Raw genomic sequence first — 22,210 nt, 5'->3', positions numbered from 1 at the left:
GTTAGCTTTTACTGTGTTACAAAGCACCCTGAAAATTAGTGCCTCCCTGCAAAACAGCCGTTTGTTCAAGATTAGCTCAAGATTCTGCAACTTGGCAATCTGGGCAAGCTTGAGCAGTTCTCTGTCTAAGCAGAGTTGACTCTTCTCCTTAGCGGGTCATGCATGCGTCTGTAGTCAGTTGCCTGGTTGACTTGGGTAACTTCTTCACCTGGCCACTCATCCACCTGCAGCCTCATACGAATGATGATCTGTGGGTTCCAAGTAGAGCAGAAGACGACAAGTCATAGCTCACAGCACTTTTGAGTTCTCTGCTAGCAAGGTATTTGATCTAGAATAAAACAAGTTGTGTACTCTGTCTCAAAGTCAGTGGGGCGGAGGCTGCCTGAGAGCATGGGTAGAGAAAAGATTCTGTGGCCATTTTTGCTGTCTCCCACAGATGGGCAGCTTAGTCCTTGGACAGCAAGGAGATCAAACCACTCAATCCTAAAGGAAATCAATCTCAAATACTCGTTGGAAAGACTGATGCTGAAGCTCCAATATTTTGGCCACTGGATGCAAAGAGCCAACTATTGTAAAAGACCCTGATGCTGGAAAAGATTGAAGGTGGAAGGAGAAGGTGACGACAGAGGATGAGATGGTTGGATGACATCATCGACTCAGTGGGCATGAGTTTGAACAAACTCCAGGAGAGAGTGAAGGACAGGGAAGCCTGCGTGCTGCAGTCCACGGGGTCAGGAAGAGTCAGACATGACCAGGCGACTGAACAACAACAACAGATGGTCAGGACCTCCGTGTAGACTCTTCAGGGTGCGTCCATCTGAATAACAGCCCCCACCATTTTCCTGCACTTGAGTTAGTCCATTCAAAATTTCCAACAAGACTCTGACTTTACCTGGGTCATATGCATCCTGGGTGGAGTACCTTGATTGATACTCCAGGAAGACCTGCATGAGAGGAGAGAAGTTCATTTGTGATGTTGTTACCCCAAGTATCAGGGGAGGGATGCCGGGGACAGGTAACAATACAATGTTCCTTCCCTGTATATTGCTCACTATATTGACTTTGTTCTTCCCCTCTGAACCATGGGGATTGACTTTTCCTCTAAAACTTCATTGAAAACCATAGTGTCAACCTGTTGTTTGAACAATAAGAGATTTAAAGCATTAATTCAAAGACATTTGCTATAAAGCTAGTGGTGACTTTGGCATAGGTCAGGATCTCACAGACAGCCCCTCTTATTAATCTTTTTTAAAAATTTATTTATTTTTAATCGAAGGATAATTGCTTTACAGAAATTAAAAGACGCTTACTCCTTGGAAGGAAAGTTATGACCAACCTAGATAGCATGTTCAAAAGCAGAGACATTACTTTGCCAACAAAGGTTCGTCTAGTCAAGGCTATGGTTTTTCCTGTGGTCATGTATGGATGTGAGAGTTGGACTGTGAAGAAGGCTGAGCGCTGAAGAATTGATGCTTTTGAACTGTGGTGTTGGAAAAGACTCTTGAGAGTCCCTTGGACTACAAGGAGATCCAACCAGTCCATTCTGAAGGAGATCAGCCCTGGGATTTCTTCGGAAGGAATGATGCTGCAGCTGAAACTCCAATACTTTGGCCACCTCATGTGAAGAGTTGACTCATTGGAAAAGACTCTGATGCTGGGAGGGATTGGGGGCAGGAGGAGAAGGGGACGACAGAGGATGAGATGGCTGGATGGCATCACTGACTCGATGGACGTTGAGTCTGAGTGAACTCCGGGAGTTGATGATGGACAGGGAGGCCTGGCATGCTGTGATTCATGGGGTCGCAGAGAGTTAGACACAACTGAGCGACTGATCTGATCTGATTGTGTTGGTTTCTGCCAAACATCAACATGAGTCAGCCATAGGGAAGTCCCCTACCTCTTGAACCTCCCTCGCACCTCCTTTCCCAACCCACCCCTCTAGGTTGTTTCAGAGCCCTGGTTTGAGTTCCCTGGGTCATACAGCAAATTCCCACTGGCTGTCTATTTGACATATGGTCATGTATGTTTCCACGTTACTCTCTTCATACATCCCACACTCGCCTTCTTCCCCAGCCCCTGTGTCCATAAGGCTATTCTCTATGTCTCTGTCTTCATTGTTGCCCTGCAAATACCTTCATCAGTACCATTTCCCTAGATTCCATATATATGTGTTAATATACAGTATTTGCGGCTTCCCTGGTAGCTCTAGGTCCCATAACTTCATGGCAAATAGTTGGGGAGACAATGGAAACAGGGAGAGACTTTATTTTGGGGGCTCCAAAATCACTGCAGATAGTGACTGCAGCCATGAATTTAAAAGACGCCTGCCATGTAGCTCAGTTGGTAAAGAAGCTGCCTGCAGTGCTGGAGACCAAGGTTCAATTCCTGGACCAGGAAGATCCCCTGGAAAAGGAAATGGCAATGCATTCCAGTATTCTTGCCTGGAGAATCCTGTGGACAGAGGAGCCTGGCAGGCTACAGTCCATAGGGTTGCAAGAGTCAGAGATGACTTAGTGCTATCTTTCTTTTCTTTCTTTGCTCCTTGGAAGAAAAGCTATGACTAACCTAGACAACATACTAAAAAGCAGAGACATTTCTTTGCCAACAAAGTCCATCTAGTCAAAGCTATGGGTTTTCCAGTAGTCATGTATGGATATGAGATTTGGATATACAGAAAGCTGAGCATCGAAGAATGGATGCTTTTGAACTGTGGTGTTGGAGAAGACTCTTGAGAGTCCCTTGGACTGCAAGGAGATCCAACCAGTCCATCCTAAAGGAGATCAGTCCTGAATATTCATTGGAAGGACTGATGTTGAAGCTGAAACTCCAATACTTCAGCCACCTGATGCAAAGAACTGACTCATTTGAAAAGACCCTGATGCTGAGAAAGATTGAAGGTGGGAGGAGAAGGGGATGACAGAGGATGAGATGGTTGGATGGCATTACCGACTCAATGGACATGAGTTTGAGTAAACTCCAGGAGTTGGTGATGGACAGAGAGGCCTGGCGTACTGCAGTCCATGGGGTCGCAAAGAGTCAGACTGAGCAACTGAACTGAATACAATATTAGTTTTTCTCTTTCTGATTTACTTCACTCAGTATAAGAGGCTCTAGGTTCGTCCACCTCATTAGAACTGACTCAAATGCATTCCTTTTTATGGCTGAGTTATATTGCATTGTATATACGTACCACAGCTTCCTTATCCATTCATCTGTCAGTGGACACCTAGGTCGCCTCCATGTTCTAGCTGTTGTAAACAGAGCTGCAGTGAACACTGGTGTACATGTGTCTTTTTCAATTTTGGTTTCCTCAGGGTTTATGCTTAGTAGTGGGATTGCTGGGTCATATGGTGGTTTTAGTCTTAGTTTTTTAAGGAATCTCCTTGCCGTCTTCCATAGTGGTTGTATCAATTTACATTCCCACCAACAGTGCAAGAGCATTCCCTTCTCCACACCCTCTCCAGCGTTTATTGTTTGTAGATTTTTTTGATGATGGCCAATCGGACTGGTGTGAGGTAATATTGTAGTTTTGATTTGCATTTCTCTAATAATGAGTGCTGTTGAGCATCTTTTCATGTGTTTATTGGCCATCTGTTTGTCTTCTTTGGAAAAATGTCTGTTTAGGTCTTCTTCCCACTTTTTGATTGAGTTTTATTTTTCTGGTATTGACTTGTGTGAGCTCTTGTATATTTTAGAAATTAATCCTTTTCTGTTGTTTCATTTGCTATTATTTTCGCTCATTCTGAGGATTGTCTTTTCACCTTGTTTATAGTTTCCTTTGCTGTGCAATAGCTCTTAAGTTTAATTAGGTCCCACTTGTTTATTTTTGTTTCCATTGCTCTAGGAGGTAGGTCATAGAGGATCTTGCTGTGATTTATGTCATAGTGTGTTCTGCCTATGATTTCCTCCAAAAGTTTTATAGTTTCTGGTCTTACATTTAGGTCTTTAATCAATTTTGAGTTTATCTTTGTGTGTGGTGTTTAGAAGTGTTCTAATTTCATTCTTTTACACATAGCTGTCCAGTTTTCCCAGCAGCATTTATTGCAGAGGCTATCTTTGCCCCATTGTATATCCTTGCCTCCTTTGTCAAAAATAAGGTACACATAAGTGCATGGTTTATCTCTGGACTTTCCATCTTGTTCCATTGGTTTATAAGAAGGAAAGTTACATGGCTCAAAATAGCCTGGAGTTAAAACTCCCCTCCAGGTCCTCCTCACCATTCTATGCAAAACAAAGAACTCTCTCACCCGAAAAAAAAAATTGGACATTAAGGCTGATTACGCCCAGCTCCCACAGTCCAGCCTCTGGCCGATCTCCAAAATTCCTTGCCCCAGCCGTTTAAGAGATAACTACTCTGAACAACCTTGGAGAAGAACAGGCCCCCTTAAGACAGTAGCTTTCCACATACGTGCCTATATATACTTACGCTTTTCTTGGGTTAGTGCAGCAGCTCACTAATCTGACTGCTGCGCATTCTCGCCTCATTAAATGTGATCTGTTCCTGTAAAGTGCCCGTCTTGTTCTTTCTCTGAACCTCACCTTCTCTAACTCCCTTACCCTACATTTTATTTCTGTTTTTGTTCTAGTACTGAACTGTCTTGATGATGGTGGCTTTGCAGTACAGTCTTAAGTCTGGAGGATTGATTCCTCCAGCTCCATTCTTCTTTCTCAAGATTGCTTTGGCTATTCAGTGTCTTTTGAGACAGCCCCTCTTTCTAGCATTGCTATATGTTTATTGGGCACTAAGTGTATAGCCAAGAGAGAGACATCAAAAGACCAGTATTGTGATAGTGAGGTTGAACAATCTTTGGCCCTGGCAGCAAGTCCAACAGTTATTTGTTTAGATGAGTTTTATCATTTTGAAGAGGTGGAAGACTGGTTTTAAAACTTCCTAGAGAGCAAGGTGGGTGATGATCAAGTCAAGCTTAACTGGGTTCTATGCAACGTGAAAAGGCTAAGATATAGGTTGCTAGCACCACCAGAGAGCTGGAGCATCTATGATTCAATTATTGCCCAAACAAAAGGAGAGCTTCAGAGAGTAATACATCCTTCTTATTTGCCAAAGTACCTTTCCCTTTTGACTGACAACCAAGACCATATTTCTGATTACAGTAGCCCACTCTGACAGAGACAGGGAAGAGGTGGTATCTGTGTGTGTGTGTGTGTGTGTGTGCACCCATGATAAGTATTTAAAATATGCCTAGTGCACTGATCCAGCCTTCTCTAAATGTTTGGTCATGTCTCTCCAAAGGTTTGATCATGAACCTCTAATATTTGTATATTTATAAATATACTATATTATAAATGTATTTCTAAATTACAAACATACTAGATATTTTTAGTATATGTTTTCTAATATAAACAAAAAAATAGAAATGTTTAAAGGATGGGTTAAAAAGTCAACAAAAACAGAAGTTCTGGTATTTTTCTTCTCATGTCCAAGTGGCTCATTCTGTGTACATACTTGGGTGCACTCCTCCTCTCTGGGGCCTGCTGCCCTGGAACACTAAAACATCTTAGACTCAGCCTGCAATTGCAAAGGCAATTCTTAGTACCCGAGGGTTAATAGGAAGTTTTGTGTCCTGTCTTGAGCAAAGTGTACTCATGACTTCGCACTTCCCTTATGTAGCTGATTCTAGTGCTGTTTTGTGATAATCAAGGTGGCTTTGTGAATGCAGACTCTCACATCTCTTGTAATTCCTAAGCCTTTGCAATAATTGTGGGAAGATTCAGATTCATGGAATTGTAGCCCGAGACAAACATTCTTCTTTTTTTCTCCACTCCCCCCTTTCCTTTGATAGTGATAAAACTTCCAAGGCAGTTGTTTCTCCCTGCTTCCCCCCCAACTCACTCCTTTTTTTGCTTAAGGACTCTGAAATAATGATAATATTTACATATTTTTATCATGATTGCTAACATTTATTGTGCTGTGGACTAGTTAAATTCACTGTCCTTAATTGATCTCATTTACCCTCACAACACTACACAGTGGGTACTGTTAATTCCCTTGAAGAGTTGATAAACATGAGGCTTAGAGAAGGTTCAGTAACATGCCCAAGATTGCAGTTTTCCAAAGCAAGGCCATGTCAGTCTGACATCAAAGTCCTTTACCTTCTCTGCAGGGTCACAGATTAAGTGGTGAGGATGAGCATGGGGCCAGGAACTCAAGCCAGCATTAGTATAAACCACCCTGAAGCTATGTTTTCTATTATAGACCTTGTGTCCACCCAGGGGACCCTGCTGTTCATATGCTGGATGAAGAGGGTACTGGGGCCAGCCAGGAAAAACGCTGAGTGTGGGTGCAAATCATCTGGAGGAGCTTTACACTCCATTTGCCTTTGAGGTCTTCCAAAAAGCTTGACAGGTCCGAGAGTACAAATAGATCTCTACCTGCTAGAATAAATCTATTGGCATGGTAGGAATTAGTTGTTTGTTGTTTTTCTAACAGATTATTTTAATTTAGGAGCTTTCCTGGCAGCTCAGTAAAGAAGCTGCCTGCAATGCAGGAGACCCAGGTTCAATCCCTGGGTCAGGAAGATGTCCTGGAGAAGGAAATGGCAACCCATTCCACTATTCTTGCTGGGAGAAACCCATGGACAGAGGAGCCTGGCGGGCTACAGTTCATGGGGTCACACCAGTCAGACACGACGTAGTGGCTAAACCACCGTTTTAACTTATGTTTACAGCTCAAACTACTACACAATTGCACTCATCTCACACACTAGTAAAGTAAAGCTCAAAATTCTCCAAGCCAGGCTTCAGCAATATGTGAACCGTGAACTTCCTGATATTCAAGCTGGTTTTAGAAAAGGCAGAGGAACCAGAGATCAAATTGCCAACAACCGCTGGATCATGGAAAAAGCAAGAGAGTTCCAGAAAAACATCTATCTCTGCTTTATTGACTACGCCAAAGCCTTTGACTGTGTGGATCACAATAAACTGTGGAGAATTCTGAAAGAGATGGGAATACCAGACCACCTGATCTCTCTCTTGAGAAATCTGTATGCAGGTCAGGAAGCAACAGTTAGAACTGGACATGGAAAAACAGACTGGTTCCAAATAGGAAAAGAAGTATGTCAAGGCTATATATTGTCAGCCTGCTTATTTAACTTATATGCAGAGTACATCATGAGAAATGCTGGACTGGAAGAAACACAAGCTGGAATCAAGATTGCCGGGAGAAATATCAATAACCTCAGATATGCAGATGACACCACCCTTATGGCAGAAAGTGAAGAGGAACTCAAAAGCCTCTTGATGAAAGTGAAAGTGGAGAGTGAAAAAGTTGGCTTAAAGCTCAACATTCAGAAAATGAAGATCATGGCATCCGGTCCCATCACTTCATGGGAAATAGATGGGGAAACGGTGGAAACAGTGTCAGACTTTATTTTTCTGGCCTCCAAAATCCCTGCAGATGGTGATTGCAGCCATGAAATTAAAAGATGCTTACTCCTTGGAAGGAAAGTTATGACCAACCTAGATAGCATGTTCAAAAGCAGAGACATTACTTTGCCAACAAAGGTTCGTCTAGTCAAGGCTATGGTTTTTTCTGTGGTCATGTATGGATGTGAGAGTTGGATTGTGAAGAAGGCTGAGTGCCGAAGAATTGATGCTTTTGAACTGTGGTGTTGGAGAAGACTCTTGAGAGTCCCTTGGACTGCATGGAGATCCAACCAGTCCATTCTGAAGGAGATCAGCCCTGGGATTTCTTTGGAAGGAATGATGCTGAAGCTGAAACTCCAGTACTTTGGCCAGCTTATGTGAAGAGTTGACTCATTGGAAAAGACTCTGATGCTGGAAGGGATTGGGGGCAGGAGGAGAAGGGGATGACAGAGGATGAGATGGCTGGATGGCATCACTGACTCGATGGACGAGAGTCTGGGTGAATTCCGGGAGTTGGTGATGGACAGGGAGGCCCGGAGTGCTGCGATTCATGGGGTTGCAAAGAGTCGGACATGACTGAGCAACTGAACTGAACTGAACTTACAGTTTATAAGTCGCACCTACCACCAGTCTGTAAGAATGTCTCCTTTGATCTTGCTGACTAAAAGGGAGCTGGACAAGTACTGAAATGAAATCAAACTATTCCAAATTCAGTTGAAAAGAAGTGACTTGCTGCAGATAGGAGCTGTTTGGTTATTTTGTTGTTGTTGCCTTTGCTGGAAAATTTACATTGAGAGCAATGAGCTTTGGGTAATATTGGTGCAAGGGGATCATTTGTACAGATCCTTCCAGCTTGCAGGGATTGCCCCTCACCTTGCCATAAGTGACATTAGTCCAGTTGATTTATACCCCCCATCCCCAACAGAACTCTTGAATTCCTTCCAGAAGCGGCCTTATAGTGTGGCAATGTTGTAAAATGGAAGATAGGCTTGATACAGACTCAATCAGAACGCCGGCTCCTCTCATTCCCAGGAAATACAGTGTACACGAGCATACAGAATCATGCTTGAGAGGCCCCAGCTCTGTTTCTCTACCCCCTGACCAAATTTACAGTGTCCCCTGTGGAGAAGTAGCACTTCCCATCACTGAGGTTCAGAATGATCAGACGTTGAACCTGGTCTGCAGTAGAACAGCTCTGGAACTCTTTCAGGACCGGGAAGGGAAAGAGGGCATGACTAGGTGTACTCACAGTGTATAAACTCATCATGGTTGGACACTTACAAGCAGATGAGACTCCCGTGCTCCACCCCCAGAATAAGTAGGAAAGGGTCCATGCTCATGGTGCAGGTGCTCCATGTCCCAGACCGTGGAAGTCAGGGTTAGAAATATTATATTAAAGAAGATGATGAGTCCCAGCTCTGTAGGGGCACAGACTGAGTGGCGGGACATTTGTTGTTGTTCAATTGCTCAGTCGTGTCCGACTCTTTGCAACCCCATGGACTGCAGCACGCCAGTCTCCTCTGTCCTTCAGTGTCTCCTGGAATTTGGCTCAAATTCATGTCCATTGAGTCGGTGATACTACCCCACCATCTCATCCTTTACTGCCTCTTTTCTCCTCCTGCCCTCAATCTTTCCCAGCATCAGGGTCTTTTCCCATGCGTCAGCTCTTCACATCAGGTGGCCAAAGTATTGGAGCTTCAGTTTCAACATCAGTCATTCCAGTGAATATTCAAGGTTGATTTCCTTTAGAATTGACTGGTTGGATCTCCTTGCAGTCCAACGGACTCTCAAGAGTCTTCTCCAACAGCACAGTTCAAAAGCATCAATTCTTTGGCACTCAGCTTTCCTTATAGTCCAACTCTCACATCCATACATGACTACTGGCAAAACCATAGCCTTGACTGGATGGACCTTTGATGGCAAAGTGATGTCTCTGCTCTTTTTTAACATGATGTCTAGGTTGATCAGAGCTTTTCTTCTAGGGAGCAAGTGTTTTATGTTAATAATTTCATGGCTGCAGTCACCGTCCACAATGATTTTGGTGATTTGCCAAAGTCACTGCTGCAAGACATCAGTAGCAGTTAAAAGTAGATTCGTGTACTGAAGGAAGTGGACAGGGAAGTGTCAGAGCCATTTAGTGAGACTGAAGCCTCTTTGTTAATTCCATCTGGCCACTTTGACATCCTCTGTTTTCTGTTACTAGCATGACCAGCAGGATAAATCAAGCCCTTATCTTTGGGTGCTCCCTCAGTTTAATTCGGTCGCTCAGTCATGTCTGACTCTTTGCGACCCCAGGGACTGCAGCACGCCAGGTCACTGTCCATCACCAACTCCTGGATTTTACCCAAACTCATGTGCATCAGTCTGTGATGCCATCCAACCATCTCATCCTCTGTCGTCCCCTTCTCCTCCCGCCTTCAATCTTTAGCAGCATCAGGGTCTTTTCCAATGAGTCAGCTCTTCGAATCAGGTGGCCAAATAATTAGAGTTTCAGCTTCAACATCAGTCCTTCCAATGAACACCCAGGACTGATCTCCTTTAGGATGGACTGGTTGGATCTCCTTGCAGTCCAAGGGACGGACTCTCAAGAGTCTTCTCCAACACCAGAGTTCAAAAGCATCAATTCTTTGGTGCTCAGCTGTCTTTGGGTGCTCCCTAATTCTTCACAGATCTGGACCTTCTCCGTTTCTCAGTGTTGCAGTAAGACATGGTAAATGTGGTGAGGTGTGTCATTACCTTCATCAGAGGAAGTTCCAGGATTGGGGGAGCAACCTACAAAACCTGACACCTGGTTTTTACCTGTTCGTATAAGAGGGGTGAGGCTGTTAGACACTGAGATCTCTGACCAAATGTAACAGCAGGGTTCAGTCCCTTTTAACACTGTTTTAGGATGTCTAGATTTTCACTGAAGTCCGGACCTTGACTGCACCATTGCCCCCCTTGTGGGTTCAGTGGTCCCTTGGAGCTTATGAGCATCCTGGCTCGTGACTGGGGGGTGTCTTCACGTGGTGACCAGGTGAATCGTGTGTGAGGCTGTGGGGACACACACAGGTGAGACTCCCACGATGGCAACGGCGCAGGCAGTCCTGATGAGCGACCCGTCCTGAGCACACTGAGGGCGTGTGGGAACTTGCCCAGTGCCCCTCTAGGCAGTCCTGTCCCAGGTCCCCAGGCCTGGCACTGGCAGGGCAGAACTGTGCTCAAACCAGAGTCAGGATGGACACCTTCGTTTCTCTTGCCCCGCCTATATGGTCTCCTTGACAGTAACACCAGGACGTTGCTCCTTTTCTTTTTAGCTCCTGAACCAGAAGAGCCCTTTCCACTACTTTGTCACATGGGAGATTGTGATGGGTCAGTAAGCAGAGAGCTTCACAGACTGTCCAAAAGGGCTCAGACCCTGGAAACTCCTCTCAGTTCGCTCCTCTTTGGTGGGCTCTGAAAACAGTTTAAGATGGGAGAGAAATGCACTATGGCAATGGAAAAATAAGTAAAACACGGATTAGGTTAGGTCATCCGGTAGCACCACTAGTTAAGTCTCTGAGATGCCCTGATATTTAAAATGTTAAGAGACTAATTTATAAAATGGATTGCCAGTTTTTCAGTTTACTGTAGATACTGGAATCTAGCCCTGCTCCCCTGCCTGTGACCTCTGCTGGGGAACTGAAGTTGGCCCCTTCAGACAACAGCAAGGTGTTACAGTGGGATCTCTGCCCAGGTGGGTGTTGGGGACTAGAGCCTTCGTCTCAGACAACATGAGAAGCCGGCATCAGAGGGGCACATTAAGGCAGAGAACTGGTGAGCCAGTTGCGTTGGAAGTTTAGTTGTTAGAGGAAGAAGCCAAAAGCACAGATCCAAAGTGCTGAGTGTTGAAGATGCATGGGGAAATGGGTAATGGTAAAACCAGGAAATGTTTAGACATGCGTGCGTGCGTGGTCAGTCGTGTACAATGCTTCGCAACCCTGTAGACTGTAGCGCTCTAGGCTCCTCTGTTTATGGGATTATCCTGGCAAGAATACTGGAGTGGGCTGCCTTTGCCTGCTCTGGGGATCTTCTCGTCCCAGGGATTGAACCCTCATCTCCTGTGGCTCCTTAATTGGCAGGTGGGTTCTTTAGCCCTGAGCCACCTGGGAAGCCCAGATGTTTAGAACCAGATTTTAAAAATTTAGAACAGACTAGGTGAAGTGAAGTCGCTGAGTCATGTCCGACTCTTCGCAACCCCATGGACTGCAGCCTACCAGGCTCCTCCGTCCATGGGATTTTCCAGGCAAGAGTACTGGAGTGGGGTGATAGCACCTTCTCCAACAGACTAGGTAGGCACACCCAAAATACTGGGGATGTTCCTGGGCCATTCATCAAACTTAAAGTCTGATGCTTGCTTTTATGAGGGAAAAAAAGTGATGAAATATGTTAGCCCATCTTGATAAGCAGGGAGGGAGTTGGCCTGTGAGCTGGACCAGTCATTGGAAGGTGCTCAGTACTGCTTCTTAGTCCCTCTTCAGTTCAGTTCAGTTCAGTTCACTGAATAAAAACCAGAACCTAGTGTGAAGTGATAGAGATTCTGTCAAGTGGTGGTAAGTGGTAGTTTGATGAACTCACTTCTTCACTTTGATATATCTCTGACCAGCATCCAAACATCCCCTCTCCAGGACAATAAATGCTAAGAATGCTAAGGACAGATAAACAGACTCAGACCCTCTGACTCCCCTTTTTATCAGTGTATTGCGACGACTAAGCTTATTTTATCCAAGTTAAGAAGCTTCCCTGATAAGGTTTAAATGAATAACTCCTTTCTCTCACCCATACACCTTCACATATCAGGGGCTGACTTCATGCCGAAAGGCTTCCCTCTGGAAATGTCAGTCATTGTTTAACTTCTTTTCTCCCGCTGAACAGTGCTCCTAAAAAGTTGTGTGTCGAGATAACTCTTGCCAATCTCAAAGGTAAATTAACCAGATTTTAACTTAATGAACAAGCGTTAAGACAATACCAGAGTTACTGAATATTAAAATTAGGACTTGACTTTCAGTTTCATTTTAGGCAGTTGACTTAAACTCACTGAGTGTCAGCTTTCTCAACAAAATGAAGGAGTCAGGTTTTCTTATTTCTAAAATCCCTTCAAGTCAGAAAATTCTATGTTCCTCTTCTTGCTAGAATTGATGCTTTTGAACTCTGGTGCTGGAGAAGACTCTTGAGAGTCCCTTGGACAGGAGGGAAATCAAACCAGTCAGTCCTAAAGGAAGTCAACCCCGAATACTATGGGAAGGACTGATGCTGAAGCTGAAGCTCCAATACTTTGGGCACCTGATACAAACAGCTGACTCACTGGAAAAGACTCTGATCCTGGGAAAGATTGAAGGCAGAAGAAGAGGGTGACAGAGGATGAGATGGTTGGATGGTGTTACCAATTTAATGGACATGAACTTGGGCAAACTCTGGGAGATGGTGAGGGACAGTGAGGCCTGGCACGCCACAGTCCATGGGGTTGCAAAGAGTCAGACACGACTTGGCAGCTGAACACACACACAAATATTTAGGTGCCCACTGATAATCCAAGGCTGGTCATGCAGTACATGCTCTTGTGCAACAGTAACTGTTACTGCAGTAATGTTTGTTTTTGCCACTGCTCATAAATTCCAAGGGACAGCTCTCAATAAGTGTTTTGCACCTGTCATTGCATTTAATAAATTAGGTTAACAAATGGGGGAGGAAGATGGCAAGTCTCATCTGCTCTTTTCAAAAATATTATAGAAAAAAAATTATATAACCTTACATTTTTCCCCCACAGAGCTTACTTTTTCTGCAGTTTGGTGGTTTTGATTGCCATTGTAATCAATTAATTTAATCTTTGGGGAACTTAAAATCGATTGTGGACTAACATCAAAAGGGCCCACCATTTCTTTTTTGTTTATATTGGTAAAGGCACTAAGGAAGCTCTTCAGTTCACTTCAGGTCAGTCGCTCAGTCGTGTCTGACTCTTTGCGACCCCATGGACTGCAGCACACCAGGCCTCCCTGTCCATCACCAACTCCTGGAGTTTACTCAAACTCATGTCCATTGAGTCGGTGATGCCATCCAACCATCTCATACTCTATTGTCCCCTTCTGCTCCTGCCATCAATCTTTTCCAGCATCAGGGTCTTTTCCAATAAGTCAGTTCTTCACATCAGGTGGCCAAAATATTGGAGTTTCAGCTTCAGCATCAGTCCTTTCAATGAATATTCAGGACTGATTTCCTTTAGGATAGACTGGTTAGATCTCCTTGCAGTCCAAGGGACTCTCAAGAGTCTTCTCCAACAGCACAGTTCAAAAGCATGAATTCTTTGGCACTCAGCTTTCTTTATAGTCCAACTCGCACATCCACACATGACTACTGGAAAGGTACTGGAAATTATCCCTGTGATGTAGGATGAAAACCTAACCCTCATCCATGGCTTTTATTTAGCAGCAGCCCAACTCATAACACCTGTGGAGAAGGCAGTGGCAACCCACTCCAGTTCTTGCCTGGAGAATCCCAATGGACAGAGGAGCCTGGAAGGCTACAGTCCATGGGGTCACAAGAGTTGGACACGATTTGGCTACTAAACCACCACCAACAACTCATAATACTAAAAGTAATTTGGAGGTAGCGAGTGGAAGAGAGAGTAAGTAAAATGAAGCTGGATTTTGGTTATATTTTAATAAGTCAGTAAAACAGAATTGTGGATGATAGTGTTGTTCTGAAGAGATTTCATTTTGCTTGTTTCTTAGTGGAGAAATTTGCCACACTTTCCCTTCCCCCGATTGTTTCCAATACCAGCCACACCAGTCACAAGTGTCTTAGGAAAGATCTAACTGTGGCTTTATCAACACAGACTACAGCAAAGCTCTTGGTTTTCTTTCGCTAAGGTTAGTTAGTGGGAGGCATAAAGATACATTTTGACCTTTTGGTATTTCTTTATTTTGTAAGCAATACAGCATTTTTGAAAGACAAAAAGACTACAGATTTAGAATTTCAAAAATCACTTCTTACCCCACATATTTGTTTTCACATCAAAAAGCTTTTTAATGTGTTTATATACTTTATATCATGAGTATATATCATTCTAGCAGCAGCAACAACAGTAGGTATAGCAGCCAATGTCTAATGAACACTTAATGTTTGCCAAACACAATTCTAACATCTGGATTAATTTTTCCGAGCAACGCTGTTAGGTGGGATTTAATATTTTTCTAGTTTCATTGATGGGAAAGCGGAGACACAGAAGTTAAAACAACTTGCCCGAAGCCATATAGCTAATAAGCTATATGGCTTATATATGGATATGGAATTGAAACCCAGGCAGTCTGACTCCACATTGTGGGCTCTTGTTATTTACTCAATAATATAGATATCATGATCAGCTTCCATGTGAGTTAACATCATCAACAGCGTCATCATGACTGATGGGATTCCAGTTTAAGGATATAACAGTGGATATAACCAGTCTCCTATTAGTGGATATTTAGAAAGTGAAAGTGTTCTTTAACTCATTCGTATCCGACTCTTTGTGACCCCATGGACTGTAACCCTCCAGGCTTCTCTGTCCATGGGATTCTCCAGGTAAGAATACTGGAGTGGGTAGCTGTTCCCTTCTCCAGGGGATCTTCCCGACCAGGGAAGAGAACTCGGTGTTAATATGGGAGAGTTTTAAAAATAGTATTTGGCAGTCCTTAGGTTCACTTCAAGAAATGCTTTATTTTCATATGAAAATATGAACCACCATGACCCTCTGTGAACTATGAACCAATTTTGTTTTTCATCTAGAAAAATGCTTTTATTATTTTTTCCTTATAAATGATTTTGTAGAAAACCAAATTCTCATTTTCAGAAATTTGACCTATTACACTACCACCATCCCCAAAGATGGATTTTTAAAACAGTTTGTAATCATGGAAGATGAAGATGCCAAAGAAGAGGTAGCTTTGTAACAGTCTTTTGATACTATTTAATGAATATAGAATCTCTAGAAATTGATCTAATTAAAAAGTTTGCCTCCAGATTTGAAGATGTGTGTGTGTTAGTTGCTCAGTTGTGTCTGACTCTTTGTGACCCCATGGACTGTAGCTCACCAGGCTCCTCTGTCCATGAAATTCTCCAGGCAAGAATACTGGAGTGGTTGCTATTTCCTTCTCCAGGGGATCTTCCCAACTCAGGGATCAAACCTGGGTCTCCCGCGTTGTCGGCAAATTCTTTACCGTCTGAGCCACCAGGGAAGCCCCAAATTTAAAGATAACTTCATTTAAATTGTATTCTGAGTCTGATGCTTCAAAACTGTCTAGAACTTGGTGTGATTTCAAGTAACTTGGCTTAAAATTCTAAGACTTACTGTAAGAAAGTTAAATTATCTTCAGTGGAGACAAAGGCCTTTTTTTCCTTTTTTTTTTTTTTTTCCAGTTTGGGAGAGGATAGTAAGTGCTATTCTGGGGACAAAATTCCCAACAGAAGAGAACCCTTTGGCAGCAAGAATAAACAGCTTTGGCTGAATCCACTCCAAGCGAAAAGGACTTAGGGTACATGTGAAGCTTGGGAGTAGTCCTGAGCTCCAAGGCAGAAAGGATATCCCTGGTACAAGGAGTGAGTCAGCACCAGACTGTCTGAGTGAAAATACTGTCCACAAAAGCTCCATCGAGCTGCTTCATTAGAAAGTGATACATTTTGTGATACATCTCCTTCCCTAGGGAGGTTCACTTACTGTTTCAAGGAAGTGATTATATTTTACTTAGGGCTACATTGTTCCCTTTAGCCCTCATTACAACCACCTCACTGTAATAATAATGATAACAATAGTAGTAGTAGTAGTAAAATATGTCCTACAAACCTTGATTGTTTTCTGATTCTTTTCCCTTCATTTTCCAGAAAATACATCACTTATACATCTACAAAAGTACACTAATCATTAATTTGAAGGGGAGCCTCCTCTTTAATTTTAAAATGCTTTGAAATTCTTTTGTGATGCTGTACATACAGAAAATACTTTTTGCTCATTTTATTTCTAGGGTGAGTGTGGGTACGTATGTGTGTGCGCGCATGTATTCAGCTTACATTTTCAAACTGATGCTTTCAGTAGAGGTAATCACTATTTGTTTGAATAAATATACTTTGAAAGATGGATGACAGGTAGCCATCCCATCCACGTGTAATTACGTGTCGAATTATATGTCACACTGCTGATTTGGCGTGGCTGGGTATGATATTCATGAAGATTTAGCAGGGTGGTAAGAAAACTCAACTGTTTGAATATTCATTTCTCTTTGCGTCCAAATGTCTGGAGGTGGAAACGGTGGGTGGGGTGGAGATCCCGATACACATTTCTAAGGAGACAGAGAGAACACAACTGCTCCAGAGCAGAGTTTCTTCTCTCACTCATTCAGTCAACAACCCTTTACTGAGCAATGGCTCTGTGCCAGACACTGATTTGTTTTCCTGGACATTCCTTCATCAGAATCCACTCCTGGCTTTGTAAAGGCCCCACACCCCTCTCCCTTTGCACAACCACAGCAGATGCACAGGGTCTTTACTGAAAAGGTGTGGATTTTTCCTGCCTTGAAACTCAACTTTGCAGCTCCTTCCTTGAAGGCTCTGCAAGAGTGGAGTTTTATTTATAATAGTCTTTGTTGTCCTTTATAAAATAAACCCCAAGATGGAAAAAATATTTTAGAGAAAAAAGAAGAGATTAATATCAGGAGCATTTTCTTATGTTTCTACGGGCTTGTAAACATTTTAATGGCTGTGTGTTATTCCACTGTGTGCCTCAGTTTCCTAACATTCACCCCAAACTTGGTTCACAGTTTGGATTCATTTCCTTAGGGTAAGATTACTAAGTCATTGTAAGACCCTTAATACAAACGGCCAAACCATTTTCAGAGAATTTGTAGCAACTTATGGTCCCACTGAGGATCTATTTAGTGTTTATATTATAGCACCCTTACCCTCATCAAATACTAAAACTTGGAAAATCTTCACTTTATTTGGGGGGAATTTAATTTTCATTTTTCTTATTGCTAGTGAAACTGAACATTTCCCACGTAGTTATTAGACATTTTTGCTTTCTCTTTCCTGGGTTGTCTATCTGTCCTCTGCCTTTATTTCAAGTTTTTATATTTTCTTATTCACTTGTATATGAAACTTATTTCATATTAAGGATGTTAGCATTTTGTCTTTAGTATTTATTGATCACATTTGGGTAAAAATCCCTCCAATTACATTGTTCACAGTCGTATCATGACTTAGAGCATATGGCTTGTTTTGTTCAATGTGATCAGCTTTATATCATTTTATGTAAGAGGTGGTTTTGATTTTTAAAAATTAAGAGTACATACATTAGAGTCAAAAAGAAAAAAGAAACCTATTCCAGAAACTTCTATAAAATAAAGTAGAATGTATAAGAGTTAAATTGTGACGGACCTGGGTTCTCTCAGTGCTTCTGTATTGATGTTTGCATTCTTACTGCATTTAAGGTATGGCCCCCTAGTGGGCTTCTGTGGTGGCTCAGACAGTAAAAAATCTACCTGCAATGTGGGAGACCTGGGTTCGATCCCTGGGTTGGAAAGATCCCCTGGAGAAGGGAAAAGCTACCCACTCCAGTATTCTGGCCTGGAGAATTCCAAGGACTGTATAGTCTATGGCGTTGCAAAGAGTCGGACACGACTGAGCGACTTCTACTTTCTCTGGTGTGCTTACTACAAAACTGTAAGAGCTGTGCCAGACTAAACACTTGAGACAGGTAATGAACTGCTTAGGAATTTACTGGATTCCAGCTAAAATTCTAGCAAAACTCCCTCGTCCTCATACTCATAGAGGCCCTGAACAGCAGTCCCTCACATGTTCTCCTTTTCCTTTCAGACAATTCCTCCTCTCTTCAGGAGGATGAAGAGGTAGAGATGGAGGCCATCAGCTGGCAGGCCGGCAGCCCGGCCATGAACGGGCACCCCACCACACCAGTGACCTCTGCGCGTTTCCCCAGCTGGGTCACTTTTGATGACAATGAAGTCAGCGGCCCTTTGTCCCCCATCACGTCTCCTCTGAAGCCAGAAACACTGCCTCTCGCCTCTGTGACCCCAGATGGACCTTACAACTTAACAGGGTCATTTAAGAAGAGGGAACGGCCCAAGAGCTCTTTGATGAACTTCTCCAAAGTTCAGAAGCTAGACGTGTCCTCCGTAAGCCATCCGCCTGCCGTGCCAGAGGCTCCACCGTGGCGGGCCACCAATCCTTTTCTGAATGAGACGCTACAGGATGTACAGCCCTCCCCCATCAACCCTTTCCGGGCTTTCTTTGAGGAGCAGGAGAGGCGAGCCCAGAGCAGTTCTGTGTCCAGTACCCTAGGCAAGAGCCAGAGAGATTCCCTCATTGTCGTCTACCGGGACGCCATCAGTTTTGATGACTCGAGCCGAAACCAGTCACGCTCGGATGCTGTGGAAAAACTCAAGAGGCTCCAAATCGAGGATTCCGACCACTTGGGTGGTGTGACACTCCCTGATGATGACCCGGCCGCCTGGGCTGAACTGGATGCCCACCCAGCAGGCTCCGAGCAGTCCCCACCCAGGGACGGGTGGCCCATGATGCTTAGGATCCCCGAGAAGAAGAACATCATGTCCTCCAGGCACTGGGGACCCATCTACGTCAAACTGACGGACGGTGGTTACCTGCAGCTGTATTACGAGCAGGGCCTGGAGAGGCCATTCCGTGAGTTCAAGCTGGAGATGTACCATGAGATTTCTGAACCCCGGCTCCAAAACTACGACGAGAATGGTAGGATCCACAGCTTGCGGATAGACCGGGTCACCTACAAGGAGAAGAAGAAGTACCAGCCTAAACCCGCCGTGGCCCACTTGGCCGAGAGGGAGCAAGTCATCAAGCTGGGCACCACCAACTACGAGGACTTCCTGAGCTTCATCCGTGCGGTTCAGGACCGCCTCATGGAGCTGCCGGTGTTGTCAACGGAGCTGAGCACGGTCGGCCTGAACTACCTGGAAGAGGAGATGACGGTGGACGTCCAAGATGAATTCTCTGGCCTCGTGAGCAAGGGAGACAACCAGATCCTCCAGCACCGTGTCCTGACACGGATCCACGTGCTGAGCTTCCTCTCGGGCCTGGCCGAGTGCCGGCTGGGTCTCAACGACGTCCTGGTCAAAGGGAACGAGGTGGTGTCCCGCCAGGACATCGTGCCCACCACTACCACCAAGTGGATCCGGCTCCACGAGTGCCGCTTCCACGGCTGCGTGGATGAGGACGTGTTCCGCGGCTCGCGCGTCATCCTCTTCAACCCTCTGGACGCCTGCCGCTTCGAGCTCATGCGGTTCCGGACCGTGTTCGCTGAGAAGACCTTGCCCTTCACGCTCAGGACGGCGGCGAGCATCCACGGGGCGGAGGTGGAGGTGCAGAGCTGGCTGAGGATGTCGGCGGGCTTCTCCTCCAACTGGGACCCCCTCACCCAGGTCCCCTGCGAGAATGTGATGGTCCGCTACCCCGTGCCCAGCGAGTGGGTGAAAAACTTCCGCAGGGAAAGCGTCCTGGGGGAGAAGTCTCTGAAAGCCAAAGTGAACCGGGGGGCAAGTTTTGGCTCAGCCAGCATTTCCGGCTCTGAGCCGGTCATGAGAGTTACCCTGGGGACTGCCAAGTACGAGCACGCTTTCAATGCCATCGTGTGGAGGATAAACCGACTGCCCGACAAAAACTCAGGTAGGCAGAGCTCCATCTTCTTTGAGAGCTGCCACACCGGGCGAAAGAGCTGGGATCCAAGTGCCCGCTTTCTCTTCCCCTGCAGAGTGCTGGTTTTGTGCTATGTGAGGGGAATGGTAGTGGGCAGGGTCAGGGGAATGGACGGCCAGGAAGCACAAGTTATTTGAGTGAGGTTAAGTCACAAACCTGCATGACCCAGGTCACTCCATCTTTTTATTCCCCTACCTTCTTCACACTTCTTTCCTGAAACGATGTGTTATTCTTCTTAGCGGGGTTGCCAAGCACATTTCTAAGAAGCTTATGAATTTGTTTTCTGACTCAAAATTTTAGCTGGTGTTGGAAGCTATTTTTTTTTTTTTCAGACCCTAGAAGGCTTCTGGGTTTTGAAGAGACATCTGCATCCTGTTGTTGTTATTCAGTTGCTGAGTCATGTCCAGCTCTTTGCCTTCCCCCGGGCTGCTGCACGCCAGGTTTCCCTGCCTGGGTGCAGGTAAAAGGGCCAGGTGATGGCCAATCGTGTACAGTGTAGGCGGGGAGTTGGATTTATGATTCCAGCAATCCTGTGCAAGGCCCGTCAATCATAATGTCCCAAGCTTAGAGCTGGGATTTGGGCATGGGGAAGGGGCCTCCGGGGGCTTCCCTGGTGGCTCAGATGGTAAAGAAGTCTGCCTGCAATGGGGGAGACCTGGGTTCAATCCCTGGGTTGGGAAGATCCCCTGGAGAGGGGAATGGCTACCCACTTGAGTGTTCTTGCCTGGGAATGCCACGGATGGAGAAGGCTGGACGACAGTGCACGGGGTTGAAAGACTCGTCCACGACTGAGCGACTTTGAGAGAGAAAGGGAGAGAGAGAAGGGGCCTCTGATCAGACTGAAGACAGCCAGGACCTGAAGGTCCAGAAGGACTGGAACTCTGACAAAAAGTAAGGGAAGGAGTGTTTGATCAAAGGAGACAGCTCACCAGCCCTTGCTGGCCTACACAAGTGAGCAGGGGTGCTTGTCTGCCTGGGTGAGCCCAAAGGCAATGGCTTTCCTCTTGGATACGGTGAGATTTCGTGGAATGACAAAACTCGGGAGTGAGCAAACCAGCTTTAATAGTTTTATTTCTTAGAGTAAGTCTGGGTGATCCCAATGGCAGGCAATAAAACCCATGGTCCTTGAAACCACCTCTCATCTCTAATAAACAAAAGTGGGTATTGTGGCCAACAACAACAACAAATATTTGGGAAAACTGTTGGTTAAAGTTTCCCTTATGCAGATATTCTTTATTCCATTCTCCCTGTTAAATCCTAACAACATAATTAGAGTCTTCATTTTCCTGTTGGGAGTGTGGAGTGGCTGTGTTTTACCCTAGATGCCATATGACATGAAGCCAAGAGGCAATACGATCATGTCAGCTCCCCCAGCGAGACAGGCGGGGGACACACACCAGGGCTTTCTGTGTCCGACGCTTGGTGTAGTGGTGCAGACTGAAGGGACAATTGGGCTTCTGTGTTTGAGGCTGGACTGGACACCCTGTTGCTAAACGGGCAGGATTTTTAAAGCCTTCCTCTCGGCGCCTGCTCATTCACTTCTCTGAGGCCAGCACGGTATCACCTGGCTGACAGCACCGGGATTTCTGTCTTGGCCCATCTGAATTGATGGCAGAGAGAAGAGGCCCTCACCTCTCACCTCTCCTGTGGCACAGATGCCCCCTGAGAACAGAACCGAGGTCACAGAGGGGAAATCGCTGTTTAACCTGCTGGAGGGGTGACATCACAAAAAACAGGGCCTCTGGTTTCTGTTTACTGGGATTTTCAGCTCTGCAATTTAGTAAGCCTGGATTCAGGTCACTTCCTTATGAAATAACTGGGTTTTCAAGCTGGAAGGGACCTGGGGGATGACTTAGGCAAACCTCTTCCTTCCACAGACAAGAAAATTAAGGACCAGGAGTGACCTGACCCATCACATCCAGGGTCTTTTTTTATTCTCGATACCCTCGCTGCCTCTAGCTAGGTCATACAAAACAGACACAAACTTGAAGTAACTTCCATTATGAGCACAGGGATTTGCAGTTTCCTCACATACCTCCTTTGCTTCAAAGTTCCTTCTCTCAAATATTGAAAGGTACCACGTGAGGGGCTTTTTAAG

At 44.9% G+C, this 22,210-nt stretch overlaps 1 protein-coding gene across 7 annotated transcripts in view; it reads left to right on the top strand.

Moving 5' to 3' along the window:
- Positions 1–22,210, top strand: part of STON2 (stonin 2) — a 184,479-nt gene that overhangs the window by 146,322 nt on the left and 15,947 nt on the right. For all 7 annotated transcript variants that reach the window (XM_024997881.2, XM_024997880.2, XM_005212234.4 and 4 more), the window contains one exon: positions 18,244–20,082. In XM_024997881.2, coding sequence (XP_024853649.1) covers positions 18,244–20,082 — 1,839 coding nt within the window. The remainder of the gene's footprint in view (positions 1–18,243; positions 20,083–22,210) is intronic.

Source organism: Bos taurus, chromosome 10 (genome assembly GCF_002263795.3).
Source record: "Bos taurus isolate L1 Dominette 01449 registration number 42190680 breed Hereford chromosome 10, ARS-UCD2.0, whole genome shotgun sequence".
NCBI classification, from domain to species: domain Eukaryota; kingdom Metazoa; phylum Chordata; class Mammalia; order Artiodactyla; family Bovidae; genus Bos; species Bos taurus.
The sequence above is the reverse complement of the archived record's forward strand: the minus strand, read 5'-3'. Positions and strand labels throughout refer to the sequence as shown.